At 42.2% G+C, this 17,377-nt stretch overlaps 1 protein-coding gene across 1 annotated transcript in view; it reads right to left on the bottom strand.

Annotated features, from left to right (window-relative positions):
* Positions 1-1,003: 1,003 nt before the first annotated feature.
* The window catches only part of mgat4b (alpha-1,3-mannosyl-glycoprotein 4-beta-N-acetylglucosaminyltransferase B), a 78,699-nt gene continuing 62,325 nt past the window's right edge, over positions 1,004-17,377 (bottom strand). Inside the window, exons 10-16 of the mRNA XM_087169688.1 lie at positions 16,075-16,205; positions 14,965-15,072; positions 11,404-11,597; positions 10,276-10,354; positions 7,817-7,904; positions 2,617-2,729; positions 1,004-1,449 (exon numbers count right to left, since the gene is read on the bottom strand). Coding sequence (XP_087025814.1) covers positions 1,426-1,449; positions 2,617-2,729; positions 7,817-7,904; positions 10,276-10,354; positions 11,404-11,597; positions 14,965-15,072; positions 16,075-16,205 — 737 coding nt within the window. The 3' untranslated portion in view covers positions 1,004-1,425. The remainder of the gene's footprint in view (positions 1,450-2,616; positions 2,730-7,816; positions 7,905-10,275; positions 10,355-11,403; positions 11,598-14,964; positions 15,073-16,074; positions 16,206-17,377) is intronic.

Below are 17,377 nucleotides of genomic sequence, written 5' to 3' on the forward strand. Positions count from 1 at the left end.
TCTGAAGAATAAGTCGTTGTTGTTGTTGGAGGAAAAACTTTGATAAATTTCTCCCTCAGATTTATTTTGTTCCTACAAATGACTTCGTATTTGCCCTGAGGCGTCACAACAGGTTGATCTCACCCTGGTTGAAACCACTGAAGCTCAGAGCAAAGCCAACTGTTAAACCAGCTTCTGCATCTTGACCCCCTGCTGATTACTGCCCCAGGGGCAACAGCCAGAACCCGATTTATACCCCTGTCTCTGAGTCCAAGGTCTGAATCAAAGAATTAAATCCAGTCAGTGAAACATCGAGGAGTGTTTAAAGGACAAACTTCAGTCATTTAATCTGAGGGAGAAGCTGCTTTACAGAGACATTCAACTGGTGGAAGAACTTATAATTTCTTACCATTAATTACCTGTTATTAATGAGAGAAAGAAAACATGGATCAGTGTTTTCAATGGAAAACTACAGCACAATAAAGCACAACAGAGGAAATTACAGTACTGTAGAATATACTAGGGTGCTGTACATCAGAGTACAGAGGAGTACTGTACAGTAGAGTACAGTAAAATAGAGTAGAGTGAATTCAAACACAGAACAAGGCCTCAGTTAAATAAAACAACTTGAAAAAAGTAAAACACCAGCTGTCGTCATCAGGAGTTTGAAGCCACATGGATGTGGGTCTGAGGGTCTGAGGGTCTGAGGGTCTGAGGGTCTGAGGGTCTGAGGGTCTGAGGGTCTGAGGGTCTGAGGATCCGGATCTTGGGTGTTGCTACATCTTCAGTCCGGGTTCAGTTTGAAGATCTGCTCTTCGTCTTTAAGGCAAATCGCTGACCGCCGGAGGGAAACGTGAGACTGAGCCCCGAGCAGCAACTACAGACACATCGACACACCTGTCTCTTATACACATCTACTCCTGAAGAACCTGTATTTAATGTACATACAGTAGATTAATGTTGAAACACTGGTAACGAGCGAGGCGGAGGCGGGAGCGAAGATGTGTATAAGAGACAGGGTCCGGACAGACCGTCAGATAGAAAGAGGCCTTTGAGTTTCGAAGCAGCAGTTTGATCATCGTCAGTGTGTCGCTCCCGCCTCCGCCTCGCTCGTTACCAGTGTTTCAACATTAATCTACTGTATGTACATTAAATACAGGTTCTTCAGGAGTAATTACAGCTTCATCAGGAGGCCTGTCATCATCATCATCATCATCATCATCATCTTCATCATCAGCCGTCTGTCTGTCTGTGAGTGTGTTTCTGTGTTTCCAGTCTCTGGTCTGTTCAGCCTGCGGTGGTGAGGTCCGGCCACACGGCGGCGCTGTGGCACCGTGGTGGGGATCTGGTGAGCAGGACTGGAGCAGGACGGCAGCTGACGAGCGTCGGGTCGGCTCGGCTGACCGCTCAGAGGTGCTGAGGTATCACTGGGGGGGGGGCGGAGCCTCACTCTGCTTTCTTTATGAAGATCTGAGACAGGAGAGAAGCCAGAAGCCAGTATGAACCAAAACCCAGTAACAACCAGTATGAACCAAAACCCAGTAACAACCAGTATGAACCAAAACCCAGTAACAACTCGTATGAACCAAGACCCAGTAACAACCAGTATGAATTTGTTTCACCAGTGGTGGAAAGTACATTTACCTCATTGCTGTTCTTTTTGAGGTACTTATATTTGTCTGAGTATTTCCATTCAATGCCATTAAACAGACCAGGTCTTGGTTCATACTGGTTGTTACTGGGTCTTGGTTCATACTGGTTTTTATTGGTGATTTGACATGTATGGATTCCTGAAAATTGATCCAGATATTTCATGAATGTATAGAAATGTGTGTGTTCTGCTTTTCTCTGAACTACATTTCGACCATCACATGACGCTGAAATCCTCCACGCAGCCCAGACTAATTCAGTTAGACAGAAACTTTCTTCACATCAAGCTTCAAAGAGGTCAGAGGTCAGAGGTCAGGAGTTCACATTCAAACATTCGTAGCCCACAGTCCAGCTGTGGTCTGAGGGAATGACATGAAACTAAGGTCCCCTGCTGGACTCAAACCAGGGATAGGGTGGTCAAAAGTGCTAAACCACCAAGGTCAACGAAAACCTCCCACTCCTCTTGTTGTGGTGAAGAGGCTCCTAAAAAACCTTGACTACAAAGAGCTGGTGTCAAACACTTGGTCCTCAGTAGATCGGGACCGGTTGAACTGACTGTACGCCCCGGGGACTCCTGATGGAGGTCTGGCTGCGTAAGAGAATCTACTGGGACCGAAAACCAAGAACCGTGAATGGGACATCGAACACCTTCAGTAGAGGTCTGTTCTCAGTGAGATGAGGAAACAGAACGTTGATATCCTGGGAGTACAACAAAAAGAACCTTTTCAGGGACCTTCAGAACCCAACCCAGGACCCAAGTAACAACTGTCAAGAACCAGCATCCTTCAGTGCTCAGAAATCATCAAGGCCCCGGGGAACTCCTGAAACTTCTGTAACAGCTTTATCCTTTTCCAAAGCTCCTGGAACCTCTTCAAAACACCCCTTGGGCTCTTTAAGACCTTGGGAAACCCCTCGAGGAAGCTCTTGTGTGAACTTTCCTGACACATAAAAACAGGAGCCGTGGTGGATCTGTCCGTGCGGTCTCACCTCGCTGAGGATCACCCAGACCGGAGAGTCCGTCAGCACTGAGAGACGCATGGCCTCCAGGGGCCCAAATGTGGGGTCCACCTCCCCCTCTGCGATCCCGTTCTGGAACGTTCCTGGAAGGAGAAAAGATCGATCAGATCAATAACCTGATGCTGTGTCATGAATCTGTAACATTCACAGTTTTTTGGAGGCGAAGAGCCGAAATTTATTGTTTTGGTGAAGAATAGATTTTTACGTTTTTTGTGAAAATAGATAAAAAAGGATCCAAAACAACAATCAGATGTAACTAGAACTATTTTAAAGACGAACTCGATGCAGGAGTAGACTCAAGATTCAGAGCTTTATTTCCACATGAAAACAAGTTGCACTGCACAATAAATATTAGTTTTAGTTTGGTCTCTGGTTGCTATTCACGAGTAAAGAAAAACTGAAACTGTAAAACAAAACAAATTGGAGCAGTACAACACAAAAGTAAAGAAGGAGTCATTTGACAAGTCTTAATGTTCGCATAAATGTGAAAACTACCTACCTTTATTTTATTAGTTTATTTCATTAATGTTTATCACTGTTTGATAAGAAAGTTATTCATTTAATTTGAATAAATTCAGCTTTATTATCAAGTAAAATCAACTTAAAGCTCCTCCAGTGTAAAGGTCTGTGTCCATGTGTAGTGTGATTATAGATCAGCTCTAGCTTCTATATTAATACTGTGAAAGTATCAAAGCCTCAGTCCACAGAGAAATGCACACAGCCTGTATTCAGAAACTGAACCTTAAAACCAGCCGTCAGGACTTCTGGAACTTTGTGATGTCACAACAAAGCAGTCACCAAGCCCCGCCCACCTGGACCCACCATCCAAACCTTGCAGGATTTGGTTTCTCTGAGAGAGGAGATGTAAAACTACACTGGATGGTTTTTGTTTCTTAAAACCACAATAAATCTTCTTATGGATCAACACTTCAAATAATAAAACACAGGAGAAGAAAATATGGAGCTTTAAGTTTTCAGGAAGATGAAAAATGACATTATTTGACTCATCACACTGTAATTTGTCCATTAAATCAAAACTTCATCTTAAAACATTAACCTTCAGTATCACAGGTTTTTAAGGGATTTACTCAAAGTTAATAATTTATTTTTTTCATTTGCAGATGGAGGCTCCAGTAATTAAGGGATTTAATGTTTTTTCTGCAGATTTACAGGGTTGTAAAAGGTTCCATTACATTCACCCAGAGTCCATTAACTGACCCCTGTGGTTCTGTGGTGGTTTTGTGTCTGTACCAGAGTCGACTGTCAGAAACAAATGTGGTGTTTTTTTGTGTTACTGTTGCATTTGGCTCCATCAGATGTGGTGCAGTGTCCCACCAGTGTTCGGCTGCAGCTCAACAGAGCAATAATCCCTGGGAGGATTTATTTAGTGGGATTATGGTGCTGGCTGTGATGCTTCCAGGTACGAGTGTGACCGTAATCCCAACAAAGAGCAGCGACTGGGGGGTGTGTGTGTTATTGTTTATCACAGGGTATTATCTGTTATTATTGTGGGTATTATGGCTCTCATTCAATATCCAGCCACATGTACTGCTGTTTGAGAGGCTTTCTGAGAAACAGATCACGCGGAGAGAAGCAAGAAAATAAAAAACCCAGAGGTTTAACAACAAAACCGAAACAGACAAATCAGACTCTGAGGTTCTGTCTGAGCAAACTGCAGCTATTTTTTTTATTTTATCTTTAGTGAACAGTTACAGGTTCAAAACAAGGCAGGCACCACCCTGACTAATATCTAAATGATTTCCTAATGAGGAGATAAAGGAGGCAACACACACAATACAAAATACAGAAAACGTGACCTTTCAAAATGATCTATGTGACTGTTCTCATTCACTGATCCACCAACTAGATGGTTTAAGTACTAGTTTACTAGAGAAGATCATCTTCATGGGTAAAAGCAACCAGCTTTTATCATCAGATGGCAGAATACTGGTCATGAGCAAACTGATTTCACAACTGAAGCACGATGAATGATTCTGTTAATGCAACTTAATACAGTCGCTTCCAGAAAGACGTTGGTTTTGAGTAAATATTGAAAAAGAGAACAGGGACTTAAAGAATGAGACATAAAAAGATGAGTTTTTAATATTTAACCAAACACGTTGTCTCTCAGCTTCACCAGCTTCATCTTTCTGCTCGCAGGACAAGGATCTGCCACTTTGGCCAGTATCCAAGCAAACCAGGCAACCAGGTTTCCTCTAAAATATCACAAAGAAAATAAAAAATGTGAAATTTATATATTTTCTATTTTTGGAGACCAACCAGCTCCTCTGAGGAATGCAAACATCTGATCCAAATTTAAAGGTAATCCATCTGATAGAAGCTGAGAGGTGTTTCCATCCCATCCCAACCAACCAACCAACCAACCAACCAACCAACCAACCAACCAACCAACCAACCAACCACCAATCAACCAACCAACTAACCACCAACCAACCAACCAACCAACCAACCAACCAACCAACCAACCAACCAACCAACCAACTAACTAACTAACTAACTAACTAACCAACCAACCAACTAACCAATCATCTGTCTTACCAACCAACCAACCAACCAACTAACTAACCAACCAACTAAGCAATCATCTGTCCTACCAACCAACCAACTAACTAACCAACAAACTAACCAATCATCTGTCCTACCAACCAACCAACCAACTAACCAATCATCTGTCCTACCAACCAACCAACTAACCAACCAACTAACCAATCATCGGTCCTACCAACCAACCAACCAACCAACCAACTAACAACCAACTAAGCAATCATCTGTCCTACCAACCAACCAACCAACCAACCAACTAACTAACCAACCAACTAATCAATCATCTGTCCTACCAACCAACCAACTAACCAACCAACTAACCAATCATCGGTCCTACCAACCAACCAACCAACCAACCAACCAACCAACCAACCAACCAACCAACTAACAACCAACTAACCAATCATCTGTCCTACCAACCAACCAACCAACCAACCAACCAACCAACCAACCAACCAACCAACTAACTAACAACCAACTAACCAATCATCTGTCCTACCAACCAACCAACTGTCCTACCATCATCATCACAATCACCATCATCACCATCACCATCATCATCCTCTCCGATGTCCCCTCCCTCCCTCACAGGTAGTTCAGTCCCTCAGATTGTAGTTTAAGGTGCGTTTAGTTCTCGGACGCTGAGATGTCGGGCGTTCCTCTCTACACGTGAAGGCAGCACGCTGAGATGAAGTGAAGGAAAGGCGGCCGCATCGATCGGCCGACTCATCTGAAATATTAATGAGGGGGATAAAGAGCTGCTGGTAATTTATGATGTCAGGTCAGAGTCACACTCCTCCCTGCACAGCTGTCTGCCCTCCAGTTTCTCCAGGAAGATTCAGACACAGACGCACAATTATGTTTTTGTTTGTTTGTTTGTTTGTTTTTGTGGCGGACAGATGGAGATGAGAGTTCACAGAGAAAAGATGGAGGACAGGAGGTGAAGTGAACACAGGAAACCAGAGGCTTCGTGTTTTTATTCTGTTGTGTTCAACAAAAAAACCTGAACCAGGACCTCAGGCCTCGGTCCAGGATCCAGATTAAACCGGATTATTCCCAGTCAGTCCACACAGGTGAAGAGGTGAACATGGATGTGTGTTCGTGATATGTATGAAATTATATCACATCATATGTTGATGTATGCCAAAGAAAATTAGATTTAATTTAGAGAAATGAAAGACGATAAAGACGCGTCTGTATTAAAGGGAAATATGATTCAAATAAATATAAATCAGATGTAATAGAACTAAACAAGAGGAAATTATTAAACCAAAACACACAGGTCAAAATTATGATATTCATATCTGGTCATTATTTAGATATTTAAACTCTTAAAGCAGAGCTGCATGAGAAATAAAGCAAACACTTAATGAAGGAGTGTTTTTGACACCTGAGGCTCAGACTCAGTATTTTCTGAGTGACTTCCTGTTGGTCGTATGTTGCTGTGTCTCTGGGACAGAGAGAGTCACCGGGTCAGGACGCCTCCATCCATCCACTGAAGGTTACAGTAAATCCTGCAGAAATAAATTCTCCTAATGAAAGAATAAATCCCACATTCTGCTGATGAGCAACTAAAGCCTGAAGCTGCACCAACGGATCAAATCAGCAACATGACATTCATTTATCACGTGTGTTTGTTTTTATGTATCTGATGGATTTGTTTCTCATTTGTTTCATTTCTGTTGTGACACTTTCCCTCCTTCATTTATTCATAAATCTGGAGGCTCTTCATCAGTCAGCTGTGATCAGTCTGTGTTCAGCTGCTGCTTGATTGTCTGTTTGTACCTTTGATCTGAGCTGCAGGTGATTCACTGTCAACAGGTGAGACAGGTCAAAAGCAGCTGTCACACTTCTACAACTCCACTGCTGTTGACCTGCTGCTGCTGCTGCTGCTGTTATTACTGCTTATGTAACTGTCATAAAATACTACGAGCTTTTTCCCAAACCTGTGAACTTTACGTCACCGGCCAAACTTGTAAGTGTCCCACAAATCCCTTCACACAGAGCTGCCCTCAGTGTGTGTGTGTGTGTGTGTGTGTGTGTGTGTGTGTGTGTGTGTGTGTGTGTGTGAAAGAGGATTTGTTCTGGTCCATGTCTCTTCAAAGTGTCTGAAGGTGAAAAGAATCAGGATTGGGTGTCGTTGGCGTGAAGAGCGGTGGACTGTGTCAAAAATGTACAAGTACAAACATGAGTGTGTGAGTCATTTCATACAAAAACATGTGCATTTGTGTGCGTTTGCACTTTTGGCGCGCGCACACACACACACACACACACACACACACACACACACACACATTTGCCTGCATTTGTGTGAATTGACCCTAATTACCCCCCATACACCCATGATGCTGTGTGTGTGTGTGTGTGTGTGTGTGTGTGTGTGTGTGTGTGTGTGTGTGTGTGTGTGTGTGTGTGTGTCCTCGCTGCAGCAGGAGAACAAAAGCAGAGGAATGTTGTCCTGAATAACTTTCCTCTCTGTGAACACACAGCTCATTAAGCTCGTTATGACGCACACACCAGCCTGTGTGAAGCTAATTCACCGTTATCAGCTGTTGTCTCTACCTGTGTACGTGTCATAATCATCATCACACCTGCAGCGTCTCACCTATTCTGATAAATCCGTCTTCTGTCCGGTGGTACTTTGGCGTTTTCTCCCTCCCCTCTGTCAAGGCCTCTTTCTCTGCCTGAATATTCTGGAAAACACACACACACACACACACACACACACACACACACACACACACACACAGTATGTTTTTATAGAAGCATATGTGGCAGAAAATGGTTGCAAGAAGGAAAACATTGGGTCCTTGATGAAAAATGTTTGTTAAAATCTTATTATCAGTTATTATTACGACAACAAACCGGCTTCAAATCTGATCAAGCTCCTCCAGTGTAAAGGTGTGTGTCCATGTGTAGTGTGATTATAGATTATAGATCAGCTCTAGCTTCTATATTAATACTGTGAAAGTATCAAAGCCTCAGTCCACAGAGAAATGCACACAGCCTGTATTCAGAAACTGAGCCTTAAAACCAGCCGTCAGGACTTCTGGAACTTTGTGATGTCACAACTAAGCAGTCACCAAGCCCCGCCTATGTATCTTAAATACAGTTGTTGATATAATAGTAATCTATATAGTAATATATGTTGAAGTATACAAATGAAATTTCACCCCCAGTATCTCTGCAGATTCTGTACCTTATTTTATATCATCTCCAACACATTTTCATTGACTGTAATATCTCGTTAAGTTCCAGCACTCCCTCCATCTTTAACTGATAGAAGTTCTCCTTAAGTCTAGGTTCCACAATGGTTCTAGATCGTCACACAGTGAATACAGACTCTGATTTCTGAAATATTTTATTAACTTTATCTGTTGCTATATTAATGTATAATGCTCTGTTTGAATGGGAGTTAAGATGTTTGTCCCCAGGCAGTTTAATACCCACTCAGGTGTTAACGACCCCACATGAGGTTAAATGTCTGGACCTGGACCTGGACCTGGACATGGACCTGGACCTGGAGCAGCTGCCTTTACAAAGCTCTTAGAAACACAATGAGCTGGATGACTGAAAATCTTCAGAGTTTCTCCTGTTTACTGTATCTTCCACATGCTCCTTTCCCATGAGCCCTTGCTATCATATCCCTCTCCTCTTGGTCAGTGTTACCCTGGTAACCGCCTCCAACCTCCCGGTCCTCCCTCTATCCCCCTGTGTGCTCAGCTTCCTCAAAGAGTCAGTTCATTTTTCGTCTCATTTTATTCCTGCTCTCTCCTCCACTGAGGTTGATCTCAGTAGGAGCTCCTCTTCCTCTCTGTATATTTCCCTCCGTCCTGCTGCGACACTCCATCTTAATCAGCCCTCGTCTTACAGTCGATGACAGAGGAGCCAAAGACAGTGATCCATCACTCTGCCTCGATTTCGAGGGACCACAAACTGAGTCTGTTCTCAGTAATATTAAACTAGAAATTACATTTCCATACACGTAAACTGCACAGTAAATACGTTCTGTAGGTAATGCCGTCCAGGGCTGGATGAAGTTAAGAGGGAACGTATTTTTAAGTCTCCAGGAGGTGGTTCTGGTGGATGGAAGATGTACAAAGCTCAGGACTGTGACTCCAGAGACCCGTCTGTGGTGTAGGCCAGTGGTTCACAAAGTTGGGGGGGTTCCTGGGGGTCTTGGGTCATTTATTTTCACAATATTTCCATCCACAAGTAACACAGTGACAAAATGTGTTTGGTCGTGGGTTTCAAACACTTTCTGTAATAAAACATTTAGAAGCAAATTGAAATCAGATGGGGGTCTGTGTCTAATTTGTGTTGGTTTATGATATTTGATGTGAAAATGTTTGAGAACCACTGGTTTAAGCAACAGAGGTACTCTGTTTCAGACAGAGTTGTTTTCAATGGATGCTAAAGTAGGAAGATACAGAGTCTGTATACATCCCGTCTGTTGTTAAAGATTAAACTGAATTTTAGGGATAATTTTGCATATTTTTAACTTAATTCTTAATTTTCTAGTTTTGTCCATCAATTCCTTGACTTACAAGGTCGAGTGCTGAGACTTGGGTACATGAAAACATCAATAAAACAGTTGGATAGGGCAGGACCACGCGTGGGTTAGGTGGAAGGGTTGTACAGGTTGTTAATCCAGATGATCTAAATCACTCACATAGAGATTAAATTCAAAGTGAGGACACCTGCATATTGGTAATAATCAATCATAGCACAGAAGAAACTGTGAACACAACTACAGAAAGTACAGCAGCGGTTGAAGATATAAATGCATCTGTAAACTGTGATGGATGTTTGAGAAAAATATTTACAGTTTAATTTTCTTTCCAAAAGTTTGTCTAAGCTTTTGTTTGTTTCAAACTTTTCTGATTGTTATTTCTTTTTAGGAAGGTCACCATGTTCCCATTTCTCAGTTTTTAACTGGGTGGGTACAACTTCTTAGATAGAACTGACAGAAATCATGGACAAAACTACAGAAACAAAACCTAAGCTTTGTGATTGATTACACAAAGATTCAGTAACTGGACTGAAGTGGATTCCAAGACTCACGTCAAACGGCAGAACCTCCACTGACGTGTTGAAAAGTTTGTCTCCTGGATGTTCGATGTTTCCGCTCCGAAAGAAATACCTGGAAGATAAAGAGTCAGTTCAGTGTAGACTGACAGAAACGATCTTTACAGTAGCAGCAGTGGTTGTAACAGAGGTACAAGTAGCCGTACCATCAAAAACATATACTTTCCTGGACCTGGCTCCACAACCAGGACTATCACTGGTCAAAAAGTCTGATTATGTGGCCCTGTGATGCCTAATTTGAGATACTGATACATTGGTACCAAAGTGTCCATGTAATCTTCACATCCTCTAGTACTCTGTAACTCCCTGGTACACGCTATACCCTGTTACCTCCAGTGCCCCCTGTTCCTCCTGAGACCCTGTAATGAAACCTGGCACCCCTTAGACACTGTAACCTTCGTTAACTTCCTGTAATCCCTAAAAACTTGCTGAAACCAAGTTGCCCTCAAGTATCTTCTAGTTCTCTGCAATACCCTGGAGTCTTCTTTAGCATACTCAGGTACTGCAAAGACCCTGAAGTTTTAGTACCTTTTGGTGACCCTGAAACCATGTGACCCCAAAGCACCCTCTAGTACCCAATAATGCTTTGGTATGTTATTGTTGTCCCAATGCCCTGGCCTGCTTTGGCACACTTCACACCCTGTAACCTTTGTATCCCTTGCTGCCCCTGAGAGATGTAACGACCTTGTATCACACTGGTATCCTCTGGTACCCCTCACACCTATAACTCATGGTAACCATAGATCCTGTACCTATAAATTCCTTGTGTCATGGTGTGACCTGTTCAGGTATCTGATCTGGACCTGACAATAACCCTGAGCCCTTGTAACTCCCACTGACAAGTGTAACCCACTAGTACCACCAAGTACCCTGAAGCACCCTGGTCTTTTCTAGTATCCCTCACACTTAAAAATCTATAGTGTCCCCTGGTATCCTTGAGACCATGCAACCTCCTAGTAGCTCCTTAGTACCTTGCAGTAACCTGATATTCTCTGGAACCCTTCATATCCTTTAAAGTCTGTTGGCCTGAGGAACCGGTAATGTCCTGGGATCTATTGGTACTGTAACTCTTCATAACCTTAGACCTTAGACCCTGGTACCAACCTCTCAATGCGGACAGGTGTGAAGAATCGTATCCGTATGAAATCCCCCGCTACAGGGGTGAAGGCCCAGAAGAAGTCTTCCCCCAGGTAGGCTTTCTCCAGGGTGAAGTGCTGGTAGGTCTTCAGGCTGGTCGTCACCTCTGCCAGCGGGTTGGCGTGACCCTTATGGAGGGTCTGTTTCCCAAAGTCCTTGTCCTGGAAAGAAACATGACTGAGTTTAAATTCTTCCAAGTGGATTTTACACTGATTCCAAATAATGAGAAGCGGATTCCAACATCAGGGAGCTGGGTTTTATTGTGTTCTTGTTGCCTGCATGTCAGTATCTCTGGAGAGTCAACAGAAATATAAAGATGACATCACTGTGCACTGACCAGAAGATAATGTAAACGATTAGTCATTCTAGACCGCCAACAGACTGGTATCACTTCCTGCCTCACTCGCTGTCCTCGATGACTAATCCAGTGACATCATTAATGTTATTCTGATGCACTTTGTTTTGATACGCACATACAGCAACATCACTGAGTGACAACTGCACGTCTCTAAACTTGGAATACAGCAGGGGGGTTTCCAGTGATTGATCCAGGTGGGGATCACCAGGAGTGAAATAGTTTTGAACCTTGAACTTGACTTTTTTAAATACTTTTTATTTAAGCAGTTTTCAAACATTCATTACAAGTCACGAACAAAACAATACGAAACAAGAAACAAAAAGAAGGAGGGGAGGTGCTGCTCTATTTGTATTCAGCCGTTTTTTCCTTTTTCCTTCAGGTCTAAAATAAGATTGGAATCTGTCCTTGAATGAAGTCCATTTCCATTTTTGTTGGAAGGTCCCTGCTCTAGCTCTCAGGTGAAAAGTCAGTTTTTCCATTGAGTATATTTCCTCTACAATGTCCAGCCATTGTCTCAATCTTAGTAGGTCCAGTTGAAACCAGTTCCTTGTGATGACCTTTTTACTTGCAAGTATCAATACATCTATACATCAACAGGTATTAATCCCAGGTAGACAATCCAGGGGTCCTTAGGAGTGAACTGAACATTTAACTGATCATGTTTGTTTAGGTCACCTTTGGGAATCATCGAATACAAACGGCTTATTTTCAAACTGTCCTCACCAGAAACAATGACAGTATTGGGTGTCTATTACATTTACAAGTTTCTAGTTACAACATTTTAAGTTTTCCATGGCAGTGATTACGACTACTTATAGACGTGTTGTGATGTTGTTATGGACGAGGTCGTCAGGATGGACGAGTCAATAAAATGTGATTTTAACATGAAGACCAGTTTAAATCCTGTCTCTGACCAACAGTCACTGTTTCTTTCAACCACGACAGGAATGTTTTGTAATGTTTTCGGCGGTCATATCTTTTACCTAAGTAAAACTAATATTACAGCTCTGTATAAATACTCTTGATTATACAAAAGTACTAACAGAAAAATGTTCTTAAGGCATCAACGTAAAAGTACTTTTGCCATATTATTTGTTCCTAATGCTTTAAAGTGTTACAGCTGGTGGAGATCGCGCTACTAAATTCACCTGAATTCATCTCGAACACTTTCCTTTCCCGAATTTCTGAGCAAGTTATATAAAATTATAAATACAAATCTGGCTTCTGCACTTTCAGTCCAAAATGTACCAATGTTTCAATCTATTCTTCAAAACAAAACAAGGACTATTGTTAAATTCACAACCTAATCCTAATATCTAAGAGATTTTTGAGCAAAGAAAACGCACATGCTGGTGTAACAGTTTTGAAAATGAGTCAAGGGTCAGAAGATGATTAAGAAGATTGGGGAATAAGAAGACAAAAACACTTCTGCTGCATTAAATTCTTTTTCATGAAAGTTTTTTTTTCTTAGTGTACATATATATGAAGGGGGTTGGTTGGATGGTTGCTAAGCTAACCAGCTTCAGGCTGTAACTTCATATTCAGTGTGGTATCAATCAATTTCCCCAAATGTTGAATTATAACTGTAAATCTTTGTTTGTTTGTCAGAAAGTTGTGAACCAGACTCAAGATGACAAAGTTTCTTTTTTAATTCACAAACTTTGTCATTTTCACTCCAATGATTATTTGGACTTTTCCACAGCAGTTTCTCTCACATCAGAACAAATCTCTCGACTTAACTCTCCACAGACAAATAAATCCCACTTCCACTTTGGTTCTTTCAATTTAAGTTTGATTTTTAAACCTCGGCGCTGATTTTCTTACTAAACTGCGGTGAACATTTCAGGCTGGAGGGTAATAGCTGTGTTTAGCCTCCATCTACACACCCCCATGCCGACCGGCCTCCACGGTTCAATCTCCACACTGAGGAGCTGCAGGTCTGGGACTACGGATCAATATCCAATTGATTGGTCCAGATTGCAGCAGCAGTCAGCGGGGCTAATATCCATCGCTCTTAACACAGTAATCAGAGGCATTAAGCCGAAGCGTTCAGCTCTGAGCTGCTGGCAGGAAGCGAAGCTGCCACCGCCGTGAGATACTGCAGCCCGAGTCTAAACGCTGCGCTGAGCCCACAGCTGCAGAGGCTTCAATCTTCATCTCTCCAGAGACGCTGCACTGAACTTCAGCTGAACCGCGCCCTGTTTCAAACTATCTAAACTCTACAGCAGCATACTGACAGACAACCACTGACGTCGCTCTGCTGCTCAGAGAAGAGGAACTTTATACTAAATATGAAAATAAATATGCCACATAACTGACGTAACACTGAGCAGGTGCTCCTGATGAATATAAGATCATTCACAACATACACACATCAACATTTGTAAGTGACTCAATATATCTTAATAAAGATGGTTCAATAAGAAAAAAAAGAACAGGAAGTAAACGGATGTTCAAAACAGAAGATTTTAACTCCCTAAAAGTTCAAAAGCCTTTAGTGAAAAGTAAATGATTCAAATTATTATTATATATAATTATATTTATATATAATTAGATTGTCCTTTTGTTTAAAAAAAAATTCACTCAATTTATAAATTATGATGCATTTTAGACGAATTATTGATTTACTGTAATTGATTAAAGATAATGTTTAGATTTCATGTTGTAGAGAGGAATATCCTGTACACTGCTCTTGCTTAGCACGTTTTGGTTTTTCTCTATTCTACACAGTTCTAGATTTCATGTTGAAAAAGTGAAACACAGTAAGAGTCCTGTAAAAATGGAGGTTAGTGAAAATACTAGTACTCATGTAAAATATAAAATGTTTTTATTCTAAAGTTATAAAGTAAGAGACGGATTGTTGTGACAATGGACTGACAGTGAAAATGTCATTGTTATATTCTATAACAGACACTGCTATTTTTATTTTTATTATTATTATTCTATTTTTATTTAAGTTTTATTTATTTTTTAGAGTATGTGGTCCTTTGTCCTATTGTTCTGTAAAACAACAGTAAATAAATTTAACAAAAAGTTACAAACAAAGAAGTAATAAAGTAAAATGAAGATGTTTTGAAATTGAACATAAAAAGTGAGCGAAGAACATAAATATTAATGTTCCTGCTACTGGCGGATGTTGAGTGTCAGAAAATGACTCACGGCTGCTTTACCTTGAGTTTCTGTATTTTTCCAGCCAAGGACGAGTGAGTGCCGACGTGTTGGAAGAGAGACGGTTTGAAGCGAATCCTCAGGTTGGCTTTCTGCCTGTCGCAGTGTTTCTGAAGCAGAGAGACGGGCAGGAGGGAGGGAGACAGGTGTGATTACAAACACATCATCTGCTCACATCCTTTAATAAGACGAGACACGACGACGCTCCAGCAGGAAGCATCAGCTGAGTTTACTACAGCTGCTGAAGATCACTGATTAATGACAACATGCTGAGCAACAACACAGAACCTGGTTCTGCTGCTGAAGGAGACGGGAGGACAGGAGGATGGAGGACGGGGGACAGGAGGACGGGGGACAGGAGGAAATGAGGACGGGGGACATGAGGACGTGAGGACAGGAGGACGGGGACAGGAGGACGGGGGACAGGAGGACGTGAGGATGGGGGACATGAGGAAGTGAGGACGTGAGGACATGAGACATGAGGACGGGGACATGAGGACGTGAGGACATGAGGACGGAAGACATGAGGACGTGAGGACATGAGGACGGGGACATGAGGACGTGAGGACATGAGGACGGAAGACATGAGGACGTGAGGACATGAGGACGGGGACATGAGGACGTGAGGACATGAGGACGGAAGACATGAGGACGTGAGGACATGAGGACGGGGACATGAGGACGTGAGGACAGGAGGATTTTATCTATTTATCAATTATATAGAAACATCAGGAAACTATAAACTTCTGTCTGAATATCATTTATTCTCAGTTCATTATTTCCATTTATTATTTTAATGACTCAACTTTCTCTGTTTGTCTTTTTCTTTCATGTTTTCTTATTTCAACATTTCTGTTTGTTTCTGTGGTTAAAGGAGGATTGATCATCTGTGTGTTATAAATAAAGTTAGTCAGATTCTCATCATGTTTTCCGTGGAGGTCAGAGATGATTTAGACGTTTCGACCTCGTCTCTGCTGCTGATGATCTTCATCACTGATCACTGATCAGTTCAAATAAAACAACCTCCAACAATGTTAAACTGTAAGTACTGAAGCAGTGTTTGTTGCCATGGCTACGTCACCTCACCTCAGTCAGTAGGAGGAGCTACTCACCGCGTCCTTCTCCGGGTTGCACACCTTCACCCACATGATGTGGTCCAGCAGCCAGTCGATGGGTTTGTCTTTGTAGAACATCAGCATGAACTCCACGATGAGCGACAGGTCCAGGGACTTGAACATCTTACCTGCCACAGAAGAAGAAGAGAGCTCAGTCACGTGTCTCGTTCTTCTGCTTCCACTTAGTGTCTGTGTTCTGCGGACGCCGCTCTGACATCAGCATCGCACATGAAAACAGCTGGAGCGTGAAGCCGTGTCAGCGTCCCCGCAAAGACGCACGCTAATAAGTGAAATCTCGGAGCAGCTGAGGAAAACCTGGATGAGGAATGTGAATCAGAACCAGGTTCAGACACAAAACCTGGATCTTTTTAGAGCCTCAGACTCGGGCCTCTGTTCTTCTGAGGCTGTTTCACACTCGGTTCGAGAGTTTGAGGAATGTGACGTGTCAGTGAGTTTCACCACAAATACAAACGTGTTTGTGTCTGATTTCTCTAAACTCGAAGCAGCTTCAGTTTCTGGCTTCAGCAACATCACAAGGAACAGGGAGGAGGTCAGAGGTCAGAGGTCAGTTTGGTTGTGCTTGTTAAATCTACTGCACCAGTCTTTCATATGCTGCTGAAGCACAGAATCACAACATCACCCTCAGTCACAGGTCACAACTACATTACCCAGGAGCCTCAGCTGCTGTTACTTTGGTCAGAGCTAATTCAAAAATTTTTGTCACAGTTTGGAGTAAAACATGTGTCGCCATGGAAACTGAATTGATCCTGAACTAATGAAAAATGTAGAAATGAACTGATTTACAAGGTGTGTTGTTAATTTAAATATATATATATAGCACATGTTAAAGCTCCTCCAGTGTAAAGGTGTGTGTCCATGTGTAGTGTGATTATAGATCAGCTCTAGCTTTTATATTAATACCTGTCTCTTATACACATCTCAGGAAACAGGAAACAGTTTGACAGAGTAAAACTCGAGTCTGTCCCTTTAACTCCGGGACGTTTCCCCTCGTCTCTCTGAGGGTTCAGATTCTGCTGTTGGAGCTGATTCTGTGTCGTTTTAAAGACGCAGTGTTTGTTGTTGTGGAGCTCAGCAGAGTGAAGCTGCATCTCAGCATCTGCAGGGACAACGAGGTGCGTTTGATTCTTCTGTCCCCGGCCGCAGTAATGACGGGCCGAGCACTCAGGGAGCTATTTGTGGGAAGTGGAGCAGCAAAGCCTCATGGGATGAAAATGATGCTGGGTAATGTTTTTTTTTTGTGTGTGTGTGTGTGTGTGTGTGTGTGTGTGTGTGTGTGTGT

This window comes from Seriola lalandi, unplaced genomic scaffold (genome assembly GCF_002814215.2).
Source record: "Seriola lalandi dorsalis isolate HSWRI2012SDOR001 ecotype SW California unplaced genomic scaffold, Sedor1 jcf7180002054907, whole genome shotgun sequence".
Taxonomy (NCBI): Eukaryota; Metazoa; Chordata; class Actinopteri; order Carangiformes; family Carangidae; genus Seriola; species Seriola lalandi.